General features: G+C 51.8%; 1 protein-coding gene across 3 annotated transcripts in view; it reads left to right on the top strand.

Moving 5' to 3' along the window:
* The window catches only part of SAMD4B (sterile alpha motif domain containing 4B), a 37,153-nt gene that overhangs the window by 18,038 nt on the left and 3,357 nt on the right, over positions 1-15,758 (top strand). For 2 of the 3 annotated variants that reach the window (XM_059904184.1, XM_059904185.1), the window contains exons 4-12: positions 4,855-5,325; positions 9,686-9,925; positions 10,499-10,608; positions 10,767-10,853; positions 11,593-11,938; positions 13,012-13,097; positions 13,600-13,718; positions 14,297-14,495; positions 14,685-14,808. In XM_059904184.1, coding sequence (XP_059760167.1) covers positions 4,855-5,325; positions 9,686-9,925; positions 10,499-10,608; positions 10,767-10,853; positions 11,593-11,938; positions 13,012-13,097; positions 13,600-13,718; positions 14,297-14,495; positions 14,685-14,808 — 1,782 coding nt within the window. Of the gene's footprint in view, positions 1-4,854; positions 5,326-9,685; positions 9,926-10,498; positions 10,609-10,766; positions 10,854-11,592; positions 11,939-13,011; positions 13,098-13,599; positions 13,719-13,994; positions 14,101-14,296; positions 14,496-14,684; positions 14,809-15,758 lie in introns of those variants that run through there. The other variant, XM_059904186.1, reaches the window with a different exon arrangement.

The following is a 15,758-nucleotide window of genomic DNA, read 5'->3' as shown; positions in this document are numbered from 1 at the left end:
AAGCTCTACTAACACAGTTCATCCATCAAAAATGTGAGCCCCCTTGCCCTCCCCTATGTTTGTGTGAGATGGGATGAAGCATAGAGGGGCATGTTTGGAGCCAAAATGCATCCCCTCTGGCTGGTGCCTCAGGCTGCCACGATTGTTGCAACAGCCCAGCATGTAAAAATGGATTTGCTCTTATGGCAGTCTCCAAGATATATTTGGCTCCTGTGACTTGCCAGCACCCAGGGTCATGACCTACTTAGCTCTGGTCACCTGGCCAAGGAGAGCACTCATATGCAGTCTCCCTCATCCTCTCTGGAGTCCAGGTTTGCAGCTTGGTGAGCAGCAGTCATTGACATCACGGCATTCCCCAGTCCCCTCCCTCATCCGCCCACCTCCAGAATTTCATCATTGCTTGTTGTGCCTCTAGCTCAGAGGAACTAGAGATGTGTCTGTTTTTGGTAAATAACTGCATGAAATTCCCCACCCCTGTGGGGAATCTGAAGGGGGAGACCCAGATGTGTCCTCCTGTGTGAATTGCTCCCTCCAGCCCCGAAATAGCGTAGGCTTTAGATCTTCAACCATCAGCAACGACAATAATAGTTGAAATGCATGGAGCACTTAACACAGATCAGGTGCTTTGCACGATTGTCTCATTGAATCTTTACAACAACCCTTTGATATAGGGGCTTTTAACTGCCCCCATTGTACAGAAGAGGAAACCAAGGCTCAGAGAGGTTTAAAGGACTGGCCCACAGTTATGTTGAGCTACATCTTAGAGGCAGAGCTAGATTTTGAATCCAGGCAAGTTTGCCAGTTGAACTTGTACTGTTTACTCAGTATACTCTGCTAGGACATGAGACAGAGAGACCTGAGGTCAAGGGATCCTAGACAGGGCACATTATACACACACAAACACCACTACCTTCCAGGGGACCATCAGGGTTCAGCTGTGCATGTATTCATTGGGTCTCTGCTGTGCCTCAACTCTGGGCCAGACTTTTCTGCCCTGGGCAGGAAACTAGAAGTTCCATCCCTACCCGTCATCTGCAGCCCCTGCTGGGCTCACCCCAAGGGGCCTGAGGCTGTGCAGATTCCTTGGACCAGTTCCAGTTCTCACTGATGCTTTCCAGTGATGGGAGGCCCACCCTTCCCAGTTCACCACTGTACAGACACATGAACACACATTTCCCTAGGGTCAGCCTCCATTCTTCCAAAACCACTCTCCCCTTTCACTGCAGTAGAACAAGGTCCTTCATTGAGCCCAACCCTTGGGGCTCTTCTGTCATGTCCCCTGGCAGTACCAGAGGAGAAGCTGTGTCCCTTAGCCCTGGCAGTACTCTGGTGTGGGGGAGGGACTAGACAAGGCTTCTCTCTGTCCCAGATGCCTCTGGCTACCCTGCAAGGCCTAAACAACAGCGATTGAGAGCATCAGGGTAGGGCTAAAGGGGTAGGCCAACTCTGCTGGAGGAGAAGGGAGAAAAACACCAATCGTTGAGTCACATACTGAGTGCTTACTATGGGCAGACTCTGTCAGGTGCTTTATATTCATTGTCTCCCTAAATCCTCTCAGCAGCCCTGTAATCCCTCTTTTACAGAGGAGGAGGCATATTGCCCAGGCAACTGTACCACACAGCTGGGATGCAAGTCCTTAACTTTCTGTCCCTAATCTTCAATCACTATATTTCTTCTTCCTTCTCATCAAAAACTGAAAACTCAGGGACTAAGTCAGGGAAATGGAGTACCAGGGAGGTCCTTCCCATGTGATCCAGTGCCAGATGGAGGTGGGAGAGCTCAAAAGGTGAAGGCTCCCTGAAGTCAGGAAGGCTTATCCCACCTTGGAAAGATCTTTAGATATGGAGCTGACCTAAGAGATAGCTTCATGGTCATGGGGAGCTCGTTCAGGAGAAGATGGATGGAGGGGATGAGGTTTCCTAGCCTTGTGTGGCAGGTCCTGAAAGGGATCTGGAAAGCCAGGGACAGGGGGAAGAAGAAGATATGCGGCATTGGAGAGATAGTAGAGGGTTGTGGGTAAAAGTTCCTCCCAGTTCTCGAGGCAGAGAGACCTGGGTTCAGATCTTGGCTCTGTCACCTTGGACGTCACCTTCCCAAATGTATTTTCTCATCTACAAGATGGGGATGCTAGAACAAGAGTTGAGGTGAGGATGAAAGACGGTCATGTTCTTAGCATGTGTCTGGCTCAGAGTAAATGGTCAGTAAATATCCATTATTACTATTATTGTGTAGTATTACTCTTCGTTCTGTTTTGGCGAGTACTGTGGGCATAACATGACTCTGAATAAATGGATGAACCCTTGAGCACTTTAACAGGGGTTCTCTAGGAAGCTTGGGGCAGAGAGGCCCAGGCAAGAAAATGTGCACTTACATGGCCAGGAGTTGAGAGGTGTATGTGTTTCATTTTCTTAGAGCTACAAATGTAAGAATTAGTTATGTGAATTCCCAAGCCATAGATTTCCAGACAGGTCATTAAGGGAAAGAAATGTGTGAAAAAGGTATTTCTCAGGTTTTTATGCAAGGCTCCCAGTGGCCAGGTGTCCGGTCTGTAGTGTGGCCAGAGAAGACCAGAGGTCCTTGGAATATTAAGCCTTAAGGAAATTGGGTTGAGACACCATCAGAGGCAGAGGGATCCAGATCGGGGCTCACTTGAAATCCAGATGGCTAGAATTCTGAGGCCCTCCTTCTATACATGCCCATTCCCAGCCTCTGTGTTTCCTGGTCCGGGAGTTGGCTTATGCCTTGAGAATCTCTGTGGGTATTCAAAAGGAAGGAGCCCCTGTAAGATATAATAACCATGGTGTTAGAAATGACAGCTGATGTTTACTGAGGACTTACTTTGTGCCCTACTTTGTGCTTTGGTCTTAACTTATAGCAACCATGCCAGGTAGGAATGATTGTGAGCCCCACTTTACAGATAGAGAAAGTAGAGCTCAGTGAAGTGATCACATTTACATCAGTAAGTAGGAGAGGAGGGACATAAGCCACATCACTGCCTGTTCTTTTTCATCACCCACCCCTCTGGGGTCCTAGCTCTGTTAGGTTAGAACCAGCTCCTTTGTCCCTTTCCAAGACCTCACCAATATCCCAGTAACTCAACTCTCAGAACTTCCGTGTTAGGTGTTTGAAAATCATTACCGTGGCTATAGATATGACCTCAGTTGCCCAAGAGTGAGGGCAGAGTTGGTTCCAGTCTTTGATCATTGTCTCTTTTCTCAAGTATTAGTATACTTTGTCCCTTTCCCTTGCCCCATCAGCATTACCTGCCATCCTCCACTCCATTGAGCTAGTCATGGAAGTGGTAACAAGGTTTTCAAGGAGGACAGTCAGTCCTGTAACAGTTCCTTCCTGAGACCTCCTTTTTTTTTTTTAATATTTATTTATTCATTCATTCATTCATGCTGTGTAAGGTCTTAGTTGCGGCATGAGGAACCTTTAGTTGCAGCATTCAGGCCCTTAGTTGCGGCATGCGTGTGGGATCTAGTTCCCCGACCAGGGATCGAACCCGGGCCCCCTGCATTGGGAGCGTGGAGTTTTACCCACTGGACCACGAGGGAGTACTGAGGCCTCCTTTATGTGGCTAGCTTGGGGCCTTATTCTTGGGGAGCTCACTTCTGGGTAGAGAGAGGAAGCCTCACTCATCTTCACAGGACAGACAGGCCCTCAGACGATGGGATGGGAAGGAGACATCACCAGATCACCAGGGCATGGAGTAGCCACAGAAGGCTTCCTGGAGAAGGGCAGATGTAGGCAATCCCTAAAAGACTTAGAATTTGGATAGGAGGAAGGAGACTGTTGCAGGCTAAAGCCTTGAATCTCAGCCTGACTATGGAAGCTTGGATGAATATGGCATGGAGAGAGCCCCAGGGAGGATGGGGATATCCTAAACCAAGTCTTTATCTGGAGGAATAGGAGGTGGGGGAGTGCCCTGGAAATGAAGGTGATGTTGGGCTAGGAGCTCTTGAACTTGAGTCCATTGGTGCTGGTTGCCATTATACGCTCCTGGTCAGGAACATGATATCCTGGTGTGCTTTAGGAAGATCACTCCATCTGGGTGTATGGGATGAGTTGGAAGGGGAGAATCTGGAGGCTGAGTCCAGTTTAAAAAGCAACAGTAAGCATTTATTAACTATGTTCTATATGCCAGGCCACTTTCCATTCTTTATTAACTCCTTGAATCTCAGAGCAACACTGTGAATTGGGTACTGTAATTATCTTCAGAATTTTTCAGGTGAGGAAATCAGTGCTCTGTGAGGTTCAGGTGACAAAGGTCCAGCTAGTGAGTTGGGGAGTCCAGACCATCTGATTCCAGAGCCCAAGCTTTTTTTTTTTCTTTTTTGGCCAAGCCATGTGGCATGTGGGATCTTAGTTTCCAGACCAGGGATTGAACCTCTGCCCCCTGCAGTGGAAGTGCAGAGTCCTAACCACTGGACTGCCAGGGAATTCCTGAGTCCAAGCTTTTAACCACTGTATTCCATTGTCCTCCAAGTCAGGAAAGAGACTGTTTTGATAGTCAGGGGAAAGCAGGTACAGGCCATGAAGATAGAGTGGGGATACAGCAAGAAGAGCAGGCCTGGGGGCAGCAGGAGGGGCTCAGATTCCAGAGTAGCAAGTTTGGCTTATTAGGAGTCATAGCAGGTTTCTGAGAGTGGGAGTGATGGAACCAGAAAAAAAATTACTCTGGAAGCAGGCTGAGTGTGTTAGATATCACCTGTATGAGGGACAAGGTCGAAGTCATGAAAGGAGAAGGGAAATGAGATTGGAGCTGAGGGAGCAGGCTATAGGCACCTCTCCTGGTTTTATGGGAGTCCCCCACCCTGGCTCCCCTGACATTCCCTCTTGTCCCCTCTGCAGCCATCGTCAGCCAGTGGCAGCAGGAGTCCAAAGAGAAGGTGGTGTCCCTCCTGCTGTCCCACCTACCCCTGCTTCAGCCAGGCAACACAGAGGCCAAGTCGGAGTACATGAGGCTGCTGCAGAAAGTGCTGGCCTACTCGATTGAGAGCAATGCCTTCATCGAGGAGAGCCGCCAGCTGCTCTCCTATGCCCTCATCCACCCGGCCACCACGCTGGAGGACCGCAATGCGCTGGCCCTCTGGCTGAGTCACTTGGAAGAGCGGCTAGCTAGCGGCTTCCGCACCCGGCCTGAGCCCACCTACCACTCACGCCAGGGCTCGGATGAGTGGGGTGGCCCTGCAGAGCTGGGCCCTGGGGAGGCAGGACCAGGCTGGCAGGACAAGCCACCCCGGGAAAATGGACACGTGCCCTTCCACCCACCCAGCTCAGTGCCGCCAGCCATCAACAGTATTGGGAGCAACGCAAACGCAGGTGAGGAGGTGGGAGTCCGGGAGGCCATGCCTACTTGAAAAGGGTCGGACCGGGCTCTCTCTTCACTCGCTCTGTGTCCCTGGGCAAGTCACATAACCTCTCTGGGCCTCAGCTTTATGAGACAGTGCAGAGGTTGTGAACTGGCATTGCCAGAGCCATTCCTGACCTGCAGACATGTTTTATTGAGCTCAAACTCAACAAAACTTTGGTTTTTGTTTTGTTACGTTTTTAAATAAATTTGGTGATGTAAGGAATTGGGAATTTTCTCCTAAAAATCCAGATTTTCAGCTTCTCTTGAAAAGTCAAAAGATCTGGCAACTCAAGGCCTGTATTCCTGGTGGCAACCATAAGATGGAGTTGAATATTGGTCACCGCCTTCAGACCCTGCACATGTGTCCCAGTCGGCCTCTGCCCCTACCATCCCACTTTGGGCATGTGTGATAACTACCTGACTTCAGTTATAGACCATCATAATTTGAGGTCCTTTCCAGCCCAGACATTCTGGATTTTTGTATCTGGCTCCAGCTTACAGACTCATTTCTGAGAAATGTATGTTTGTAAGCCTGTTCATATAAGATGTAACTCATGCTGCAAGGCATTAGTAATAGTAGGTAACATTGTTGAGCATTGACTGTGTGCTAGATACTTTTTTATAAGCACTTTTCAGGCATGATCTCGTTTAATCCTCATCACAACAATATTATTAGCCCCATTCTGCAGATGAAGGCGCTGAGACTCAAAGAGACGAAGTCTTGTATTCAAGGTCACAGAACAAGTGGTGGAACTGGCCAGGGTTTAGACCCAGGCAGTCTGATACCAGAGCTTGCCTCTGACCGCTGTGCCATCCTTCAACTAAGTGGTCTCTTAGTAAGCACCCCCAGAGGCTGGGGTGAACGGGAGGAGCTGGTATTCCAGTGAGTTTTTGAAATATTAGTTGAAATGAACAGTATAAGGGAGAATGGCATTTCCAAGGATTGATGAGGTGACAGGACCTGACTGAAAGCAAGAAGTTTCCAAATTTAACCTCAAGGTGGCCGGCCCCTTTTTGCAGGTACTGGTTAAAGCAGGCCAGGAGAGGGTGGCGGTGAAATGTTACCTGTGCCATTGGGTGGGGTGAACCCTGGGTCTTCATTGCCCAGCTGTGTGGCACCTGGTACATAACAGTTACCCCTGAGCCTCTTTCTTCCCCAGCTGAATATGGATATCCTGGTCACCTGCCTCCTTCCCAGATGCTGGCAAGAATCAGGGAAGATAGAGGGGTAGAAGGGCACTTCGGGAGCTCTAGCAACCCAAAGTGTCTTGGACCTTGTTTTCTAGTCTCAGAGCATGACAGTTTCTGGGTCCAGGTTGGGAGGGTATATTAATAATCATAATTCTAGCTAAAATATATTCAGCGTTCAGTCTTTGCCAAGAGCTGTTCTGAGAAGTTTATACTTATAAATTCATTGGCTGAGTCACAGAAGAGTCACTTGCCCGAGGTGGTGTAGCCAGAATTTAAATCCAGAATTTAAATCTGGCTCCTCAGCTCATATTCTTTATTACTGTGCTACACTGCCCCCACCTAAAAGTGACCCTCCCGAAGATGCTTATTATCAAGGGGAGGGGTCACCCATGCAGGGTGCCCATACATTCCTTCCTCCCCACGATGGGGACAGCAGCTTTAGAGGACCAAGCTGGAACAATGTTGAATAGGGGATTTGAACCAGAAGAGGAATTGGGCATTCCAGATAGAGGGCACAGCATGAATTGAAGGTATAGGGGTGTCAAATTGGAGGGGACAGTATGCAGACAGGTCTGGCTAGGATGGAGAAGTGCGAGCAGTTAAATGAGTAATAGCAGTAGCAAATATTCATGTTTACCCTGTGCCAAAGACTTCACATGGAAGTGGAGACAGAGGGGGAAGATGAAGTGACTTGCCCAGGATCATGAAGTTAATAGATGGCAGAGCCAGAATTTGAACGCAGGTCTGTCTTGACTCTCAGATCTCAGTATGTTAGGGCCACATTCAGAGGGGGCCTTGAAGGCTAGGATGAAGCTTTTCAATTTCAATTTCAAGCAGTTGCAGGAAACAGGAAGCCATTAAACTATTTTTGAGTGGGGAGCAAGGATTGGCCTGTAAGGGCAGGCAGGGTGGGTTTGGGGTGCTGCCAAGGACAGGCCAGGGCTTCTTGGAGAGTGTGAGGCCCTGGATGTCTGGCCGGCATTCCTGTTTTTATGGTTCTCATGCTGTGGCCAGCCTCCACCCCAGTGTGGGTCCAAAAAGGGCTCCTCAGGAACTGCACAATCGTTCCAATCAGGATAATTTCCAGTCCTCTCAGCCTCGCCTGCCCGCTTCTTGGTTGAGAAGGGAGGAAGGAGGAAGCCAGGAACACCAAGACAGGCAAAAAAAAAAGGCCTGTGTTAAGGGTTACCCAGCACCCCCCAGGGCCCAGAGGGTGACATCTTCTAGGAGTCCAGAGGCTTGGAGGAGCCCCTTGCAGAGAACCCCAGAAGTCACAGATAGGGGAAGGAGGCTAGCCTCAGTGGGTGGGATCAATGCACTGCCCTCTCCCTCAGGTGACTTCTGGCTAGGAGCATAGATAACTGTCACAGATGAGGGAAGGTGCTTTGGGGGCCTGTACCAGGCTGGTTGTCCTTTCTGAGGCTGGGTGTCAGTGTAGCACTGGCAGGAACCCCAGCCTTTCCATCAGAATCAAGGCTGGGGTTCTTCTGTCTCTGCCTCTCAACTCTTTGTGGGAACTGGGGCAAAGGACTTCAGTTCCCCAGGCCTTGATGTTCTCACCTACCCAGGGTGAGGCTTTTTGGCTTTGTTTCCTTTTCTTTTTTGACTTGGGATACTTCTAGATTTCCTGTGTCAAGCTCAGAGGCCCCCTTAGCACCCTTAGGATGGTGGGTGCCCTCCTTTTGGACTTAGTGAAACTTTGAAAATTCCTGTGTATCTTGCCCTGACCTGGAGGTACAGAAATGATTGGACAGGCTTGCTGCCATCCTGCAGAAGCCCAGAGTCCAGTGTGAGGCAGGCTAGTGAAGGGAGCAGTAAGTGCTGGACTTGAGGTAGCAGCACAGGGGCCCAGGGAACGCAGAGGAAGGAGTCACAGAAGAGGGAACATTTGAGCCAGGAGTGAAGGCTGAAGTGGCTGGCAGATAAGGGTGGACGAGCGGTGAGCTAGGGGGAGGGAATAGCACGTGTAAAGGTCTGGAAGCTCATGGGAACCTGCCCTGTCCTTAGAGTGGTTAAAAATCAAGTTGGATCCTTTTTCCTATCTCAGGAATGGGATGGATGGAGGATGCGAAACATCCTGTGGATGAGGGCCTGGATTCACCCTGATTTGGGCTCAGTATAGGAAAAATCTTTGGGAGGTGGTGAAGCCCAATAACAGAGATGTTGAGGAAGCAGTTCATGTACTTCATTCACTTACTTTGCAAGTAGTTGTGAAGAACCTCCTCTCGTCGAAGCCCCATTGTAATTACTGAGGATACAATGACGTTTAAGACAGGACAGGGCCCTGCTGTCACAGGTCCTGTAGGAGGGGCGTACAGTTAATAAGTGAACAAATAACTAGATAAGGTCATTTCAAGCTGTGATAGGTGCTGTAAGAAAGATAAGACAGAGTGATATGATAGGGGGTTGGTGGGGGACAGCTACTGCTGACTGAGGGTTCAGGGAAAGCCTCAGAAGAGGTGATTGTTTGAGATGAGACCTGGGGGAGCCAACTGCTAAGATCAGGAGAACAAGAAGGGCGATCAAGCACAGAAGTCCTGAGGCTGGAACAAGCTTGAATGTTCCAGGAACAAATTGGGGCAGGGGTGCAGCAAAGGCTAGAAGGGCTTGAACCAAAGGGGTGAGTCATGGGAGGTGAGAAGTCAGGGGTGTGCAGGGCCCAGATCCTGCAGGGCCTTGTAGGTGTCGGGGGAAGAGTTTGAATTTTATTCTCAGTGTGAAGGGAAGCTACAGGTAAGATTTAATCGGGGACTGACTGGGTCAGATTTGCATTTTTAAGAAGGATCAGTGTGGCTGCTGTGAGTTGACTAAACTGTAGGGGACAAGGATGAAGGCAAGAAACCGGCGAGGAGGTTGTGACAGTAATTCCAGCTAGGGACGCCAGTGACTTGGCCCAGGGTGCTAGCAGAGGAAGTGGAGCGGTTCAGAGAAGTGGCTGAGAGCTTGCTGATGGATTGGTGGGTGGAGGAATGAGGGAACCAGCAGTACCTGGTAGGTGGTTCCCCTCAGACCCCAGGGTCCCTTCCTCTTGTTGGATTCCAGGGCTGAGCTGCCATCCATGGCACTGACCAGGGGGGCACGGTCTCCTGTGGTCAGATCCCCAAGCCTGACCTCTTGCCTCTCTCCCCCTCCGGCCAGGTCTCCCCTGCCAAATCCACCCCAGCCCGCTGAAGCGCTCCATGTCGCTCATCCCCACGAGCCCCCAGGCCCCTGGTGAGTGGCCGAGTCCAGAGGAGCTTGGGGCCCGGGCTGCTTTCACCACGCCCGACCACGCACCCCTCTCGCCCCAGAGCAGCGTGGCCTCCTCTGGCAGCGAGCAGACGGAGGAGCAGGGCTCCAGCCGGAACACTTTTCAGGAGGACGGCAGTGGCATGAAAGGTACAATGGGGGAGAGTAGCACTAAGACCCTCCTCAAGAGGCTTCCGCAGAACTTACAAGGACAGAAGAGAGCTTGTAGCTGCCTCCCCACCTGTCCTGTCCCTCCCCACCCAATTCTTCCTCTCCCCACCTCCACCCCCGAGAAGGGGACAGGTCTGAGGAGAGTGTACAGGCCCTGCCCTTAGGGCTTAAGACTGAGCAGAGGGACCCCCACAGGTCCCAGTCTGATGGGGGAAAAGCCCCTGCCCTCAGGCACACCAGTCTGACAAGAAAGCCAGGACACAGAGGTAACTGATGGAATAGAGGTTCCAGGAATACTTTTAAAGACATCAGAGGTCGTCCTAGTACACATCCAACCCAGCAACTCAGGAAGATCGGGTGTTCTGACCAGGGAAGGCCACCTGGAAGGGTCTGGCTGGACAGAAGAAGGTAGCTTATGGACCCTTGGCTTCTCCCTACCTCCTTCCAATTTTCTACAGCTTTTAAGGCTGCCTATGATTTACGCCTGGTCCTTCCCCACAACTGTCACCAGGGCCAGATTCCTGATCTTAGGCCCTCCCTTCTTTTCCACAGATGTGCCCTCGTGGCTTAAGAGCCTCCGCTTGCACAAGTACGCGGCCCTCTTCTCACAGATGAGCTATGAGGAGATGATGACACTGACTGAGCAGCACTTGGAGTCTCAGGTGAAGCCGAGGGGACATCAGGGCGGGGTTGGGGGCAGTACCATTTTGACATTACCCTTGCAGCCCGAGCCTCCTCTGTCTCTTTGGGCCTTGTTGGGGCACCTTGAGTACCTCAGCCTCCCATTTCCAGCTTCCTATCCCCTTCTGCCCTACCGCAGAATGTCACCAAAGGTGCCCGCCACAAGATAGCCCTGAGCATCCAGAAGCTGCGCGAGAGGCAGAGTGTCCTCAAATCCCTGGAGAAGGTGAGGACCTGGTATCCCCATCCAAGGCCAACTGGCTACCCAGTGGTGCTAGTGGCTGAAGTCTCTGGGTCAGCCTTGCTGCCCGTGTGGCCCCCACCTCGGGACCTCCCCAGCCCTAGGGAACCAGGGTCCAGGGACCAAGTGCAGGTTGGTTCACAGGGCTCACTTGCTATGGCTAAGCTAAGAGGCTCTCCTCCCTGTCTGTCCTGGCCTGTGTCTCCAGAATCTTGTTTGTTGACTCAGCCCCTCTCTTCCATTTTACTCTTCCATTTCTAACAGCTCTTTCTGATAGAGCAGAGTGTCTCCCCTGTGTGCATGATCTCTCTTTCCAGTTGTTTCTTATCCACTCACTCTCCTTACACATCTGCCTTGATTTGCATCCCTTTTTCCCTTTCCCTGCCACTTACCTTCTGGTTTTTGCCCCCCTTCAGTGTCTTAGTCCAGATCTCTGGGTCTGAATCTGGTTCCATCCTCGGTGGGACCCTGAGGCCCCACCTTCTAAGCTCCGTGGGACTCTACCTTGAGTGGGGGAAGAGGGAATATGTATGTACAAATGTGTGTGTTTGTGCATGTGTGTGTGTGTATGCTCTGGCAGTGCCCTTACCTGCCTTCTCTGTGTGCTGGAACCCAGGGTACCACCAGCTCTCTGCAAGGACTGTTTGACCCCACATGTATAGTCAGTCATTCTACGTAGTTCTGGGGGTTGGCATGTGACCTAGGCTGTGTCTTCCCCCCTCAGGATGTGCTGGAAGGCGGGAATCTGCGAAACGCTCTGCAGGAGCTGCAGCAGATCATCATCACCCCCATCAAGGCCTACAGTGTCCTCCAGGCCACTGTGGCTGCCGCCGCCACCGCTACCACCTCTACTGCCAAGGACGGGGGCCGGGGGGAGCCGCCGCTGCCAGGTGCAGAGCCTCCCCTGGCTCACCCTGGCACAGACAAGGGCAGTGAGGCCAAGGACCCTCCAGCTGCAGAGGGCTACCCCCCTCCACCAGCTCCAGCTCCCACTGATGGCAGTGAGCCAGCCCCGGCTCCCGTCGCTGATGGAGACATCCCCAGTCAGTTTACACGGGTGATGGGCAAAGGTGAGACCACCCAGGGCCCAGCAGGAAATTCTGGGGCAGGGTGCCAAGTGAACCCAGGCATCAAAGGTCAAATCCAATTTAAATGATGGAAGCAAAACTTTTCAAAGCACTCTGGGGATTAGAGCACTACAGAGAGTGGCTAAGACTGAGATGACAGGGCCCCTGCCCTCGGGTGCGTCCAGGCTGATGGTGGGAGACAGCCCTTACCCTCAAAGTGTCTCCAGCCTGAGCAGAAGATGGGACATTGTGTATTGTGTCAGTGGAAACTGCATACAGTAAAGAGTGAAGAGATAAGGCGAATCCGTTGGTTCTTTCAGAGGGGACTGAAGTCCACGGGATGGGTATGGTGAAGCTCTTAATGGGCTCGCCTTTTCCTAAGGCAGCACAGTGTAGGCAACTTTACACTTGGGTTTAAGTTGTTTTTTTAATAAGTTTGTTTTCCTTTTTTTTTATAAATTTATTTATTTATTTATTTTTGGCTGCTTTGGGTCTTCATTGCTGCGCACGGGCTTTCTCTAGTTGTGGCGAGCGGCGGCTACTCTTCCATTTCGGTGCACGGGCTTCCCATTACGGTGGCTTCTCTTGTTGCAGAGCACGGGCTCTAGGTCGCGGGCTCCAGTAGTTGTGGCGCACGGGCTTAGTTGCTCCGCGGCCTGTGGGATCTTCCCGGACCAGGGCTCGAACCCGTGTCCCCTGCATTGGCAGGCGGGTTCTTAACTACTGCACCACCAGGGAGGTCCCAGGTCTAAGTTCTTTTAGCTGTGTGGCCTGGGACAAGTGACTCAACCTCTCTGAGCCTCAGGCTAAAAATGCCTACATTGATGAGACTGTTGCAAGACTTAAAAAGGAGAAAAAGGTGTCATTGACTTCACATCTGCTTTATGCCAGGCACTATGGTGGGCACTTTATATATCCTCGTGATAAGCCAGGTACAGTGCTTGGCACATAGCTAGTGCTCACCCAGCATGAATTTCCTGACCCACCTTCTGTGCCACCCAGCTGGGCCAGGGAAGCTGGAACATGGCAGAGGGCGTGCTGGTAGCTAACCTCCTGCCCTTTCCCATGTCCCCAAGTGTGCACCCAGCTGCTGGTGTCCCGACCAGACGAGGAGAACATCACCAGTTACCTCCAGCTCATCGAAAAGTGCCTGACTCATGAGGTGAGGCCTTGTCTAGGGGTCCCAAGAAGGGAAAGGCTGCCCCATCACTCTCAGGACCGACATTCCTTGTATAGCCAGCAGGGCCCTGCCTGACTGGCACCTGCCCACCTCTCCAGCCCTCATCCTTCCCAGTGTTGGGTTCAGTGGATGCCCCTGAGCGCTCATTCTTAGAGCCTTAGTACATAATCCTCTGGGGAGTAAATCCCCCTCCCATCTGCTGGCCCCTCAGATCTCAGTTGATACGTCTGTATCTCAGGGATGCCTTGACCAGCCCCTCATAACATCAGGTTTCTTGTGCCTCCTGTGCTTCTCCCTCACAGCATTTATCACTGTTATGAATGTGTGTGTATCTTCTCCCCAACTAAACTGTAAGCTCCGTGAGCACAGGTCACCTCTGTGTCCCAGCATTGACCAGCACAGGCAGTTGATAAATATTTGAGCAAATGGATGGAAGGCAAATGTGAAAGAAGCACACACACCCCTTTCACCCCCCTAATTCTAGGCTTTCACGGAAACGCAGAAGAAACGGCTGCTGTCCTGGAAACAGCAAGTGCTGAAGCTCCTCCGGACCTTCCCGCGCAAAGCCGCACTAGAGATGCAGAACTACCGGCAGCAGAAAGGGTAGGCGGGCGGCCAGGGCACAGGGACTTCCCTCCCTAGGCCCTCGCTGGTTGAAAGATAGTGCTTAGAGGGGTGATTGCGTTCTGGGCTGGGAATCCTGTTATACTCATTCAGTAACTGGGTGTCTTTATATAAGTCACCCAGTGAGGACTTTGCCATAAGAAAATCAGGTGGTCCCTGATTTTGCATTAGAATAGAGTGCTGAGCTGGCAAAACCAGCACATGTCCCCATAGCTGGCCCCTTGCCTGTCCCTTGTTCTCCTCACCTGTGTGCAGAGGGCTCTGAAGTCCCTTCTCACGCCAGACAAACAACAGAAATATTGCGCTTGAGAACTGAAGTTCGGAGAACTACTTCGAGTGGACTTGAGGAAACCTTCGTACACTCCCCATCTCCATCCTGGGAGTACCCTTGGGGCAGGAGGAGACAATGTACAGGGCAGGGACTTGGACAGGGAATCCCTGCTCAGAGCAGATCTGTGTTCTGTCCACCCATGGGGGCTGCGGGGGGGTGTGAGGAAGAGGTGAACAGATGGGCCCCATCCACCTAAACTGACACCCTGCCTTCTGCTCTCTCACAGCTGGGCATTCGGCTCCAACTCACTCCCCATAGCTGGCTCTGTGGGGATGGGGGTGGCCCGGCGGACCCAGCGGCAGTTCCCAATGCCTCCCCGGGCCCTTCCGCCTGGCAGAATGGGCCTTCTGAGCCCCTCGGGCATTGGGGGCATCTCCCCTCGACATGCCCTCACCAGCCCCAGCCTTGGGGGCCAGGGCCGACAGGTGAGCCAGCTGGAAGCAAAGGACCTGGCACTTCTGGGGTTGGGGTGGTGGTGCCTGAGATATGTGTCCATATCTTTGTGTCTGGGCCCAGCATAGAGGGGAGGGAACGACTCTGCCAGCTCCACCACTCCTGGGTCTGGGCCTCTTCCCTGCTCACCCACTGCTTTCTCTCTCCCATGCCACATGCAGAACCTGTGGTTCGCCAACCCTGGAGGCAGCAACAGCATGCCCAGCCAGAGCCGCAGCTCTGTGCAGCGGACCCACTCGCTCCCGGTCCACTCGTCCCCCCAGGCCATTCTCATGTTCCCTCCAGGTACAGTGCCCACCCTTAGGACTCGACCTCAACAGCACCCTTAGCTGGCCTTTCTTTTCTCTTCTGGGTCTTGTACACACTATCCCTTGCATGTGTTCTGTCTCTCTGTCTTTCTGTCTGTCTTTCTCCCCCTCCCTGTCATCTTCTCTCACTCCTTATTCACACCCCACCCCCATCTCTATCTCTCTCCCTCCCTGTGTCATAATCTTAGTGTTCATACTGGTCTCCGTCCCCGTCTTCTTCGAGAATCATTAAGTACTCAGTGTGGAAGGGTGGAGGGGATGAGACAGTCACAGCAGCCAGGTGTCTGTAGAAGGGAGTCCTGCCTATCAGTCCACTGGCATTCTTTCAGGAGCCAGGTGAGCAAGCAGGAACCAGTAGACTTCAGCTCTTGGAACGGGTTCTACACTAAAGGGTGGAAGGGCTGTCTTCCCCTCTGCTCACAGATCAGCCTAGAGATGGGAGATTAGAATGAGGGCAAAGTGGGCAAAAGGGAGGTTAGAGAAGCGCTAGCCCTGCCTTGCTCAGTAAGTCAGGGGTGATTCCCTGTGCCAGGCCTGCTGCTGGGCAATGAGGCTGCAGAAGCAGATAAGGCTTGTTTGGAAAGGGCTGCCTCTAGAGAGAGCTTAGATTTGCCTGTGACCCTAAACTCTTCATGTCACAAATAGCCAAATCAATAGGGATTCTTTATGAGATTATGCGAACTGCCATCTGTGGGAGGCAGGAGACCCCATTTGTCCTGTTCATCCTAGCACAGGGCTTGGCACGTGGTAGGCATCTGTAAATGATATTAAATGACTAGATGGATGAATTACAGGAGTAAAAAATGAGAACAGTTCTTTTCACCAGTATGCCGTGTGCTAGACTGTGTGTCAGACAGCTTTCCTGCACTGTTGAATGAAATCCTCCCAACTGCACATGTGAAGGCACTGATATTATTCCCATTTTAT

Source organism: Balaenoptera ricei, chromosome 19 (assembly GCF_028023285.1).
Source record: "Balaenoptera ricei isolate mBalRic1 chromosome 19, mBalRic1.hap2, whole genome shotgun sequence".
NCBI classification, from domain to species: domain Eukaryota; kingdom Metazoa; phylum Chordata; class Mammalia; order Artiodactyla; family Balaenopteridae; genus Balaenoptera; species Balaenoptera ricei.
Note: the sequence above shows the minus strand (reverse complement) of the source record. Positions and strands in the feature narration are given on the sequence as shown.